The sequence below is a fragment of the Rutilus rutilus genome (assembly GCF_951802725.1).
Source record: "Rutilus rutilus genome assembly, chromosome: 14".
NCBI lineage: Eukaryota > Metazoa > Chordata > Actinopteri > Cypriniformes > Leuciscidae > Rutilus > Rutilus rutilus.
Window position 1 is genome coordinate 10,392,140 of NC_140219.1, and position 13,193 is coordinate 10,405,332.

Sequence of the window (13,193 nt, forward strand, 5' to 3'; positions counted from 1 at the left end):
TTGGTGGCTGTTATATGGTCTCTCTGTAGGTGTTCTGCCTATGTGTCCACTGTCAGTATGTCGTGTTGGCTTACGATGTGCTGGTGTTTTATGCGCTCAATCCCCACTGTGCTCTGGGCAGGCTGAAGTGAGAATCCACTGCACTGCTACCATCTGGATGTGTGATATACAACATCATCAAGCCCAAGCCGAGTAGAGGAAAGAGACAGAGCAGAGAGAAAGGGGAAAACATTATATATACTGTATGTATTTACATTTGTTTAGATCAGATATTGGGTTCAGATATCCAATAAATTAGTTGTCAACTGTAATGGGTCTTTCAGTAGTTAATTCTTAAAATGATCACATATGCAAGATTATGGAGAACAAATTGTGGCGAGCAGGACGAGGCCGAACGCACCGGTCTCGTATCTCTGGAGCGGAGGCATAAAGGAGGAGCGACGACAGTGAAAAGCAAGAAAGGCCAGGCCTGGATTTTATTTGATGTTTAGGTTTTATTTGATGTGACAGCAGTCATCCGTGAGGGGCTGCTGTCTTTTACTTTAGTTTTGTTGTTGATTTATTTTATGTCATTAAAGTCTTTAAATGTTCGCCGGTTCCCGCCTCCTTCCCATAACAACGAACTGCGTTACACAGATGGAACTACATCGTTGGCTGGCACACATTTTTGAGGCTTTTTGAAGTTGAAGGACAGGTTTACCCTCAAAAGCATGTCATTATATATCAATGCTACCACTTCTTTTAGCAAATTTATCATTATTTGCTGTTACATTACATTAACCAGCATTAAATTAAGTGTTGGCAAGATTTTGAAAATGGCTTGATTTATTTTAATTTATATTATTTTATTTTGATGACATGACATTACAAAGGCGTACATTTATTTTATTTTAAATTTTATATTCATTTATTAATAATAATAAAAAATTCTTTGGAGTAACATGCACTGATGAATCATTCACAATAAGAAGGAACATTTATAAACAGTAGGAAGTTATTCAGGTCAGTTTTGATTTCGTGGTCATTTTAAAGGATGGATTGATAGCAGGTTGTAAGGAGAACAGGTCTTATCTTCGGCACCTAAAGAGAACAAAAAAACAGGGTTGTATTTTATTCTACTAAATCTCCAGAAGATTTGACAGTGGCTCTCTGCTTTCATAACGCTTTGGGCATTCATCTTGGGAATTTTTGACACCGATGTTTCATGGAGGTTCAAAGCTGGACCAACACGTAGACACATTCCTGATTTTTCTCCCCCAATTCTACTGCAGTTCATTCCCAGCATTCCTCCAATTCCCCTAGGAGAGAAGCCAGTGTTCCCTCAGCTTGTTTGGAAATTCTTGTTTTGTTTGGTACAACAAAATACGTCAAGCATCATTGAGCTAAATTGTTTTTCCCTTGAGATACATTAGAACGGGACACCAAAATGATTCCCACCATTGTATCTACTCAGCTGCACAGTTTTCCCCAAACAACTCCCTTTTTGTTGTTATGGTCCGTGGGAAGAGATTTGGACGTGTTTTTGTTCTCAGATCAGTGGTAGCAGGCTAAGAAAGTTCACAGTAGTGTCTTTAAGAGGGACTGCAGCGCATGGGATGTTAAGCTGACGGGCGTTCCAGCTAATCTGTGAGTTTTTGAGAGTGTCTCCACGGTGGGATTTCCAAAGTCAGACATAGCCGAAGGTGAAAATTCCCTTCCCAAACATTACATCATGTAACAGCCTTAAGTATCTCACGTAACCTTATAGAGACTCTCTGACTTGCATTAATTTGATTCAATTTCTGGCACCAGAGTGAAATAATTGAACTCTGTGCTGCCCGCCTCACACAATTGAACTCGTCTCTAAGCTTCTCTGCCCTAGACATAATTCATATTTGTCATACTGTATTTGAAGGCATCTTGTAGATGCGTAATAATTCAAAACTGCTTGGAGCCACATGATGAGGTACAGTTCATTCATCTCAGTGATGTTAGTGGATGTACCACACTCCTTCTCCAGTCATTTAAGCAACATTTTTGACTATTAGTCAGTCTATTCCACACCAAAACAGGATGTTTATGATGTTTTTCACTATTAATCTATATAATATACACTATTATAATATAGCTTATTATACAGTCCCAATTTAAATTTTCATCGCATTTATTTTATTTTTCATAATTTAGTGTAGCGATGATAATGATTTCATGAAAAAGAGGGATTGAGACCTGTAATTTTACATTTTTTTTGCTAAAATACTATTTGTGGCATTTTTGTGTTGTTTTCCAGTAAGAACCCAGCAATACGTAAGCAATTATGTGTATTATTATTTGAATTTTTTTTGCTGGAAATCACAGGTTATCACAGATACTGAGGGAATTTGTTGAATTTACTCTCGTATCACACTTGCATTTGTGTACATGAAATCGAAATTGTAGTTTAGGCTTTTAGTTAATAGTTTTGAGATCATCTGTATACTTACAATAAAAAAAATAGTTTTTTTTCTATCTCCATCTAGTGTAGCAAGTACTAAAAGATGGTTCAAAACTGTATTGAAAACAAATGCTTATTAAAACAACCCTACCAAGTTTTCCATTTTCAATAGGGGGGGAAAAAACCTGCTCTTGTCAAGCCATTTCATTCAATCTTTAAATAAAATTAGATTGTCTTTCAATAGTGACTTTAAGACTAGCGAACAGTGAATGCCTTGTTTTTGGCTCACACTGGGTACCATTTTGTCTTTCTATAAATCTGTCTTTTTCCCTTCCTCTCCAGTACTGTGGGGCAGCTGGTCTTTAATGATCATGAGACCCTTGTTCAGTCAATGAATACCAGGTTTTTTTTTTTTTTTTTTGGCGTATCTTAGTTTGCTGATCATTGCATTTCAGTTGTTCAATAACTAAATGACCTCCCATCTTTTGTATTTGGTTGCATAATTATCAGGCTTTCTGTTCACCTGAAGTGTCCGCGTTCCTTATTTTTAGCTTTGTGGCTTTTTATTTCAGCATCCGCCTCATGTTTCTCGGCTGTGTGTGTATGTGTGTGTGCACTACCCTCTGTTGTTTTTTGATAGCGCCTGAGCTTTTATAAAGGATGTGTCCCTCTCTTCTTCCCGTAGTATGACTTGCAAAGTGCTTAACAGGGTTTCTCTGAGCCTGCTCTGTTCCTCAATAACCCAGGCTGGTAATAACTCTCCTCTTCTCTGCTTCTCTCCTCATACTGGCTCCTCCACAGGAATGCGTTAAGGCTCAGGTATCGTACATATTCACTGTTTCTGTTTCTCTGTGTGTCATTTCCTGCAGCTGTGATTTACATGTATGTGTGGGTTATATACTGTATGTGTGTGTGATGAGAGTTTATGACCTTGTGACTGTAGCAATAAGGCTTATTTGTGTAGATGTGTCTTGTGTGTATTTATGTTGCCAAATGAATGTTTGGTCCAACAATGATTTAAAGTGGGTGAGTCTATACTGCAAGCTTTCAGGTTGCACACTGAGATTGCCTATGTTTTACTTGTTTTTTTATTTTAGTGCCACTTGCTGCTGGTGTTCCTGGGGCATTGCTATGCTATACTGTCAATGTGTTAAACAGTTGCAAGGGTGTTCTGATTGACTGCTTGGTGGTTGCTTACTGGACCAAGTCAAAAGTCTCTGTAATCTTCTGGTTTCTAGATATGGTTTGGGTACCTCATTTGTTTTTTTGTTTTAGTTTTTTCCTGGCCAGCGAAAATAATAATTTAATTAATTTAAGCCTGTAACAGTATACCTTTCCCCAATAAGCTGCACAGTTTGAGGTATCATTCATGTAGCACAAATGGTGCTTGATGAGTTATGTACTGGTTTAGGGTAACACTTTCACGACCAACATATTATATTAGTTTCTCAACTAGTTTTGCTTGAAGACACAGATTATACATTGGACATCAAGCGACGACCCAGAACAGTAACTAAACTAAATTTTATATTTATTTTGGAAACATTTTGGAAACAAATCCTTAAAAATGATAATATAATATAATATAATATAATATAATATAATATAATATAATATAATATAATATAATATAATATAATATAATATAATAAATAAGATATCATCCACGGCTAACAACGTGGAGGCAAAGAACTGCCCGACGTGAAGCAGAGGGTCGTTGTCTCCGCGAAGTGCATTAAAATTGTTTAATTGCAGGCTGCTGCGCAATATATGACTGGAAGGGTAAAACTGACGGTTATTTCCACAGTTACGTCTTATTAGATCTAGCATTCTGCACGCTTTGAATCAGACACCGAGATTGTGCGTAAGATTACATTTATTTGAATGTATGAATTATAGCATTTATTTGAATGAATTATTGAGAGAGAGATGAGAGATGCGTACCTGCGTCTGTTTAGCGTCTCTGTCTATTAACAATAAAGCTGTGAGTTTAATTACTTCAAAAATAGCAATGTAACCCCTTCGTTGCAGAGAAACATAATGTAGCGATTCAGTTGCAAAGCTTTTACTAAAAGTCGTGTTGAAAACAAGTTTCTGCGCTCCTGAATGTTTGTTGTGTGTGCACATCGCGATCTCCGCTCTCTGTGTGCGAGTGACGTGTGTGTGTGTGTGTGTGCACTTCAATGAAAACAGCGCATTAATATAGAACGGTGATTAAACTGACTTTGATCTACCTGTGTATTAAAAGGTTTTATTGCACACCTTCCATCCAATCAGAATTGAGTATTCAGACAGACCATAATATAATATAATATAAAAATGTATAATACCGGTATAATATAACATTTTATATAAATGTATTTATTAATAATAGGCCCAATAATATGCAAAATGAATAATAATAATAATAACATGACATAGTCTGAATTGGACACTGACTGTTTTGTGAAAAACAACAACAGATGCATGAAGTACCAAGTACTGATTAAACAAACTCTGGGCCAAATATTATATTGGTTTTTAGCTATATTACTGTTTTACCATTTAAGTTATTGGCCATATGCCAAAAAATCATGCTTTTGACATCAATAACCAAAGATTAGTTTGAACCATTTGATTCTCATTTGATTTTATTTGCTATCCTAACTGTGCACAATTAAATGTTGAATTATTTGTTATTATTTGCCTTGTCTGTCCCATTGTTTATGTAAAACGACAACAGCAATTTAGGATTTAGTAGCTAGGCTTATTTTGCTGCATTAGCAGACTCAAACAAGGGTGCATGTAAGATATTTGTGTGTTAATGTGTTTTAGCGTGTTATTTGACGCCCTAGGCCTGATGAGGGCTGCTGATGGGTAGACTTTGCTGCCGCTGAGCTGATACTTGTTTTGCCGTAATTAGATTCAGTGAGGAGTGAAACAAAGCGATTGGGAGATGGAAAGTGTGATCGTGTGCGTTAGAGAGTGGAAAGGAGTGCGAGAGGGAGTCTTGTCAGGTGTTCTTGTGAAGAGTCGGCTCTATTTTTAGAGCTGTCCTCAGTGATGGCTGCTGCTGCAGTATACGGCATCACAGAGACACAAAAGGCCTGCACTTAAAACGATTTATACCACTGTAAACTCACAGACACATTCAAAGCTATCGTATGGCTTCAGAAGATTTGGAATAAAGTGCACCCGTCATATCTGTTATGGCCCTCAGGGTTTTATACTGTCACATATATTGTATCGCTGTGGAGAAATATCACTAAACATGCTTTGTTTTCTTCATGTTTGCAGCACAACACTGTAGAAAGAAAATGATTTGTATTTCTGTCCTGCTGAACTTCCCATTAGCATAAACGACAGTTGACTGTTATGACACCAGCTCCGTCATTGCTGTTATGACAGTTATGATCGAGCTGATGGTTTAAGCCACACGGACGTTTCAAATGATAACAGCGGGGCGTCGGGTCCAGATGGACGGCTATCTGCCAGGAGCAGTGTACCTTGCAGAAACCTTGCCGTCCTTTGATCTTGCTGTCTTTTTAACCCTCTTTTCTCTCATGCTCATATTCAGTCTTCAGCAGTTTTGTTGTACATTACCATGCATACATGGTAATAGAGGTTGACCGTTAAACCAGTGTCCCATCCAGTGACCTTTCAGGTTTACGCTTTAACTTTTACACCTGGAACTTTCTTTCTCCAGAGCAAACAGCTTCAACTTTGCCCTGTTATGACTAGAGTTGTGAATCAAAAATTTAGAATAATTTAGATTCTTACAGGTAATTTTTTTAAGTGCTGGAGGCAGTTGTTTCTTGTGATGTTCTGGTCTGTTAAAGGGTCTTGAATTTTTTACTTCTTTTTTTCTATTGCATTGTCTATTTGCACGCAACAATCATGCAACACGACCATTGTAGTCAGATTAGTCAACAATTAAATTTTTTTTTTTTTTTATGAATTCATCAAAAAGGCTAACAAATTATTCTCAAATTCATGAGTTATCGGTTTGAACCAGTCAATAAGACTCACTGAATCGTAGTGATTCTTTACCTACTAACTGAACTGCACATCATGGCTTTCATAAATGTTTTATTTTTACCTAGAATTTATTTGAGACTTGTTACTGTGCTTTGTGTATGTTTTGTAAGACTAAAACCAGCATTACTGACTGGTTGTTAGTGGTATTGTTTATTATCTAGCAAGGTCCAATTTTGGCAGGCAAGGGAAGAGTAGCTTCGTTAAATGACTAAAAGAATCATTCATTGAATCAAATCTAAACCAGAATCTTTAATCCCTATACCTAATTGTGACACACATTTTTGCTTTCTTTTAATGTTGGCACATGCTTACAGTAATTTATTATTTTTAATAAGCCCAGATTCTCCCAGTGTTTTATTTAAAATGGACTCATTATACAGGAAATATGAATAATTCATATGTGTGCCATAGTTCTGATGTGTGCATGTTGTAGTAATATCTCATCAGAATGCAGTTGCTCTACTTCTGGAAGAGGGAAAAACACACTTCCTCTTTTGGGTACTGTTACATTGACCCTTCATGCCCTCCACAATTACCAGAACGCCACATCTCACTTCACCATTGTTTTTAGACCAGCAACTCTTCCTCCTGCCTTTCTTTCCTTAAGAAATCCACTTCAGCACTCTCGCTGTAGTAGGAAATCCTCTTCCTGCATTTGTGTTTTGACAGGAAGTGTGCAGGATTGGAAGTGCACTCGTGGATACTTTGAACCTTGACAGGCGGTGTGAGAATCAAGCATCTCTTATGAGCAAGCGGAGGCACTTTCTCTTCCTCCACAGGATTGAACACCTATGTTGTCTATAGCATTGATCTTTAATTAGTCCCATGCTAAACATATCGCCCCAAGACATATCAGTTCTGCTTAGCCACATGCTAAGACACTAAAACACTGCTTTTTTTCGCCAATAAGCTACACATGACTACTTGGGATGCAACCACTTGTAAAAGCATTTTAATGTTTTTAGACTTTTACGAGTTAAAGAGTTGAAAGATAACTATAGCCATTACACCTATTAGGAGAACCCTAATCATAATATTCATATTATAAAACAAATTCTAGGTTATTTTCTTTAAAAGGTCCATTCATAATCTAAATAAAGCCATAAGCCAGTTGCATTTATTAATAATAATACAATTCTTCCGCCAAGTAATAATTCATTAGCCTAACGGTCAGCTGTTTATGGGTGCCAAGCAACAGAGGTATTTAAATATGGAATCTGTGCATTTATCATCATTTTACAACAGCTTTGAACACTGCTCATTGCTTCACTATATACTATACTACTGTTTTATATACATGTTTGAATCATTTTTAATAGCTGATATACACAATTTAAATACATTGTGCTGTTTAGCAAAATAGCAACTATAAACGACATGCAGAAGCAGGCTACTGAATTGCATTACTGAACTGAAGAGTTGTGTATTGTGAAAATGAATGTTAATTAATCTAATTATTAATTGATCATAATGCTGTTTGGAACCACTTTGTCCTGCTTAACCAACCCCCTTTAGCCCATTGTTAATGCATGGCAAGTCTTAGTTTATTTTTTTTTAATAACGTATAGGTCATTTGAATTTGCTCTCCTCGTAGTATAAAGGCAGTGGCCCTTATTGTTATGCAAGCAATGTTCTCTGTCTACGATCTTAACCAGCCCTAACACTGCATGTTAATTACTGTGCAAGTCATTTAGATGATTCCTACATTACTATAGACATTTGAATGTAATGAAACAGGTTAATTGAGGTATTAGTTGGACTGTGTCTTATATCACAGTATAATTAAGTTTATATATCATAAAAATAATATTTATGTCACAATATTATTATTGAGTTTATATTATGGTTTATATTGACCTATTTTTGGCCTATAAATAGTTTACGGATGGTATTTCATCTAATTAGTTTTTTTGGGGGGCAATTTAATGGACACAGATCAAAACCAGATTCTCTTCTAAAGAATAGCAAGTTTTACCTCGTCTTGACTTGTTCGGAACACATTTTGCTTTGTATTTTTCTTTGCTCCATGTTTATTCACCATGCTCATGTGTAACCCACTGTAGCCATATAATAATATCTACCACAGAATAAACAGAACAATTGCAAAGCAGCTCTATTCTATTATCCTTAACTATATTAGATTTTAGTGCAAAATTAGTGTTTTGCATTTGCTTGTCACGGTTGCAAGAAGCTTTCTTCATTGTCACATTGTACTTGTGGCCCATGAGTGCAGTCTAGCCCTTCTGTACTCAAATTTTGGAAAGGTTTGGCGTGAATGGAATGATCCGGAAGAGCTTCAGTCGATGTTAATCCTATCTGTCTGTCTGTCTCTCTCTCTCCCACTTCCTCTCATTTCCTCTGCATCCGACTCCCTTGAGTATAGGCTGAAGAGGGATCTTTGACAGTTGTGCTGTTTTCAGCAGTAGAGGGATAACAGTAGCTTTTCAAAAGGAGCTAATATCTCAATTTGTATTCTGAAATGCCTCGGAGCTTTGTAAGAAGCATGACATATTTTGCCTACATCATCACTTCTCTAAACTGCTTGGTTTTCCTTTTTTATGGATTGATAATTGACCAAAACCTTCATCGATAACGTTAATAAACCACAATTTCATATTATTGCATTGCATGGCTTAATGTATTGACTTTTGATTGGCCTTGTGCTAAACAAAGTACTATCAATGAGAAACTATAACTGATGTTGTTTGAAGGAACTTGGATGGCATAACTAGTGATAGCCAATAAATCAGCAGATAATTGGTTTTGTTAAAATTATCAGGTTCTTAATGCATAAATGCTTTCTACACATTCACTCACTCACAGTGTATATATATTTATATATAGTGTATATATATTTATATGTAGTGAATTTTATGTAGTATTATATAATACTACTTAAAATTCACTACATATATGTATATACACACACACACACACACACACACACATATATATACACTATATGTGTTTTAAATGTAATAATTTTAAGTAGTAAATGTTCTATTTTCAGGTATTTTTGTACTGAATTTTAATTATTTAATTATTTTAATATATATATGTATATGTATATGTGTGTATATGTTGGGAATTTTGAGTTGTATGTTTTTTGCAGAATTTTATTTATTATTATTATTATTATTATTATTTATTATTTGTATAATACAGTTTAAACAAATGTCTAATATTGTGCTCAACTTTGATCCCTAGACATCTGTATATGCGCCAGCCTTTAAAAAAACTAACATCCATTGATCACTAAACATAACAGCTGGATTGTACAATAATGTACAATAATCTAAAAACCTATTTGCTCAATCACATCTTCAAACAGATTTCTTGTGTCTTCATGGACTTGGACTGTCTTTGTTACTTCACATGAAGCAGAGGCTGCTTGACCCAATCTCAACCTTTTCTATAATGAGAATCTATTGTTCCTGAAATGTGCTTTGGGTGATGCTGAGCCGTCCCTTGATGTGACCCTGTTACCGCGGTGACGTAATGCTCGGTTTGATGATGATTGGTGGTTACTCTAACGACGGGACGTGGCAGCACCTGAGCTTGTTTTTGTCAGGCATTACATCATCGGGGATGATGTCATCAGGGGGTTGTTTTGGTCCCCTTGCATATCTGGAAGCCGTCCAAAATTTCACTCGCTAATGCCTATCTGTATCTTCACGCCCACACCGCTTTTGTAAGCACAGACCATAAACATGCAAGCTGGCTGTTTCTGTTTGATACGGTAGCTAAATGCTTATGTCTAAGGATAAACGCTAAAAGCCTTCACAATGTTTTTAACATATAATTGGGATTTCATTGACATGAAGTCTTTTTATGCAACCATTAACAACACACATTTTCATGAAAATATATTCCTTTAATTTTGACTAAATTGATTTAGCCAATATGTTATGGATTTATAAAGATTGTTTTTATTTACTATTATTTATGTTTTTATTTACATCGTATTGCCTTTCCGTCAGTCAGACTTGTGTAGTTATACAGAGTAGATTTATGATATAAAATGTGTCAGACATTAGCAAATTGGAATTTGCATAAGTCATCTGATTGGCTGTCTGTTGGCCTTCTGCCCTGCTTGCATGCATTGTTCATATTTTTCTTTGTTATTCAAATTCTAATTATCATATAGTGTCAGTCCAGGGCACAGCTAGATATCGCAGCTCACCTCTCTGTGGAACAATAAGCGCTTTATATCAAATGGACTGATGACTGATTGATTGAATGATAACATTTATTGCATGTCTTATTTTGACTGACAGAAAAAAAGATGGACCTTTAGGGAAGTGTGTGTATGTGTGTGAGGGGTGAGCTCACTTCCGTCATCACAAATCTAAAGGGTCGTGTGTGGGCGGGGCCGTCAGTCGCCCAGAGGGGTAAATGGAGCGTTGTGTGTGTGTGTTTGGTGGGGGGTGGGGAGTGAATTGGCAGCGTTGTCATAGTAACAAGGAGGATGTCAGAGAGCCATGTGCTCTGCGCTTCTGTCGTCTGCTACCGTCTTCCATCTCTCTGTCTATTTTTCTTCCTCTCCAGCCTTCTCTCACACTCTCCCGCCCAAACCGACCAGGAAATGGCTCTCCTCCGTGGTTGCCATGCCAACTGCCTGCAGCCCTGGTGGTGAGCGGAGGGGAGCGTGATAATGACATTACTCTCGCTGGGCTAACTGTGCTCATCCTTCATTTCTCTTGTCTTTCCATCCCTCTTTTCCTCTCCCCCCTTCACCGTTCAACTCTCCCTTATCCTCTCTTATTTCCATATCTGCTCCTCACCCGTTGCATGCTCTTTTATTCTAATTTTCTCATTAGTGCCTTTAGTCTTGCAGTGTCTGTGCGAGTGTATGCGTGTATGTATGCGGGTAATACACATTAAATACTTTCGAGAAGTTTACATGTCCTGTGCGACGTGCTTTGTTCCATGTCAAACTATTTTAAATGGTGTTTCTTTGGCTCAAACTGTAGTGCATGGTGCTAGCAACACCAAGCTCGTGGGTTTGATTCTCAGGGAATATAAATAAATGTCATGACTCATGTTTAAAATGTATACTGATATACACACACAAAATAAATTTACATTTGTGTGTTTGGCATGTGCATGTGTCCAATTTATGTTATGTTATATTATGTAATATATATTATGTAGTTTTATTAATATTCTCTCTCACTCTCTTGGATACAAACACACGCTTATATATTTATTTACAAACTTTCATGTTAGATGCGATTCATTGATTTGACAGCACGAATATATATATATACACACACAAACAATTGCAATCTGCAGATGCATTTGTCCAATTTATAATATAGTATATTATATATGTATGTTACTGTAAATATGCAATATTTTAACAAAAAATTTGAATAAAATATTATATTATAATAATTATATGGAAAAAAAAACATTATACATCTTATGAATGTCCTTATAAGGGCTAGATAGACGTGATTTGATTACATGGGGTGTTTAAAATGAACTAGTAAAGGCAAAAAATATATTTACAAAAAAAGTAAGCATTTACAGAATCTAAGTTATAAACATTCCCTTTTACATTCATGTAAATGTTAACCTTTATGATGATTAACCACATTATGCGTCAACTCCGCATATATGTGTTGGAGTATATGTGTGTAGTAAGCGGCACCAGCGGCGCTCTTTCAACATCAGTGAGGGAGGGAGGAGGTTCCTATTCAAAGCCCCCTCTCTTTCTCCCCCTCCACACACACACAACACAGTCTCTTACACACTCACACACCCCCTGCTTTGGACACAAATGAACCGGGAGTGTTTAACAAAGACAGCTTGGATGCGTGAGGTTGGTTCCCTGGTCACAGTCTCGGCTAATAGTGCATAAAGCCGTGCGCGTGGAGACGAGAGAGACCGAGGAAGAGGATGGGGAGGGAGTGAAAGTGCTGTCAGCCATTTTTGCTTTTTTTTCCCCTCATTTTTTACAACACTGTCGATCGGCATTGCTTGTCACTGGTAGGAGAGGCTCACCCAATTACCTGAAACGGAGGATTCGTTCTTTTGCTCATCACTGCCTGGATTTCTCATCCTTTTGCACTGCGTTTCTCCTTTTTTATTTTCATTTTTTTCTTCCTTCATCTCCTCCTTTGCATGGACCTAGTGGACAGACAGATGGCATGTGCACCTGACAAGGAAAAACGTTGATTTTTTTGGAGGGGGAACCGTGTCAAATCCAGCGCATCATCTCCGGCAAACATACTCTCTTCCCCCTCCTTTCCCGGGAAAGATTCTCCTCTTCTCCCCTGCAGGAGGGGGGAGAAAAGAAGGGAGACAGGGGAAGACTCACTGGAGGGGGGAGAGAGGGGAAGATTAGTGGGAACCAGCAGGATGCTTAAATTTCGCCCTGGCTCTGCACCTCCATTATGAAGCCATTAGTTAGTGGTGGCGGCCATGGAGTCTCCAGCCAGGCTGATAAAAGCCCTGTAAGTATCGACCCTACATTTCTAGCTCCCTCGCCTCAAAATACTACCAGCATTCGCTCATCAGATTAACCTGATGTGCCGAACATGATCAGGATAGACAGAAACGGTGTAAGATGCATTAAACGTGTTTCATTGTAGAGAGAGAAATGAGTTGTATGTGGTTTTAAATGGCGTATTTCTGTGTCTCTAGCGTTTCTGTGAATTTGTCGCTTGTTTTTGATACGCAGCTGCTCAAAGGGTTAATTGCATGTATGCAGATCTGTTTTAATTGACATTTCACGTAGGTCAGGCTTACCGCTGCG

The 13,193-nt window shown here is 37.3% G+C and overlaps 1 protein-coding gene across 1 annotated transcript in view; it reads left to right on the forward strand.

Annotated features, from left to right (window-relative positions):
* Positions 1-13,193, forward strand: part of rapgef2b (Rap guanine nucleotide exchange factor 2b) — a 110,110-nt gene that overhangs the window by 64,146 nt on the left and 32,771 nt on the right. The window contains 1 exon segment of the mRNA XM_084429398.1: positions 3,215-3,232. Coding sequence (XP_084285524.1) covers positions 3,215-3,232 — 18 coding nt within the window.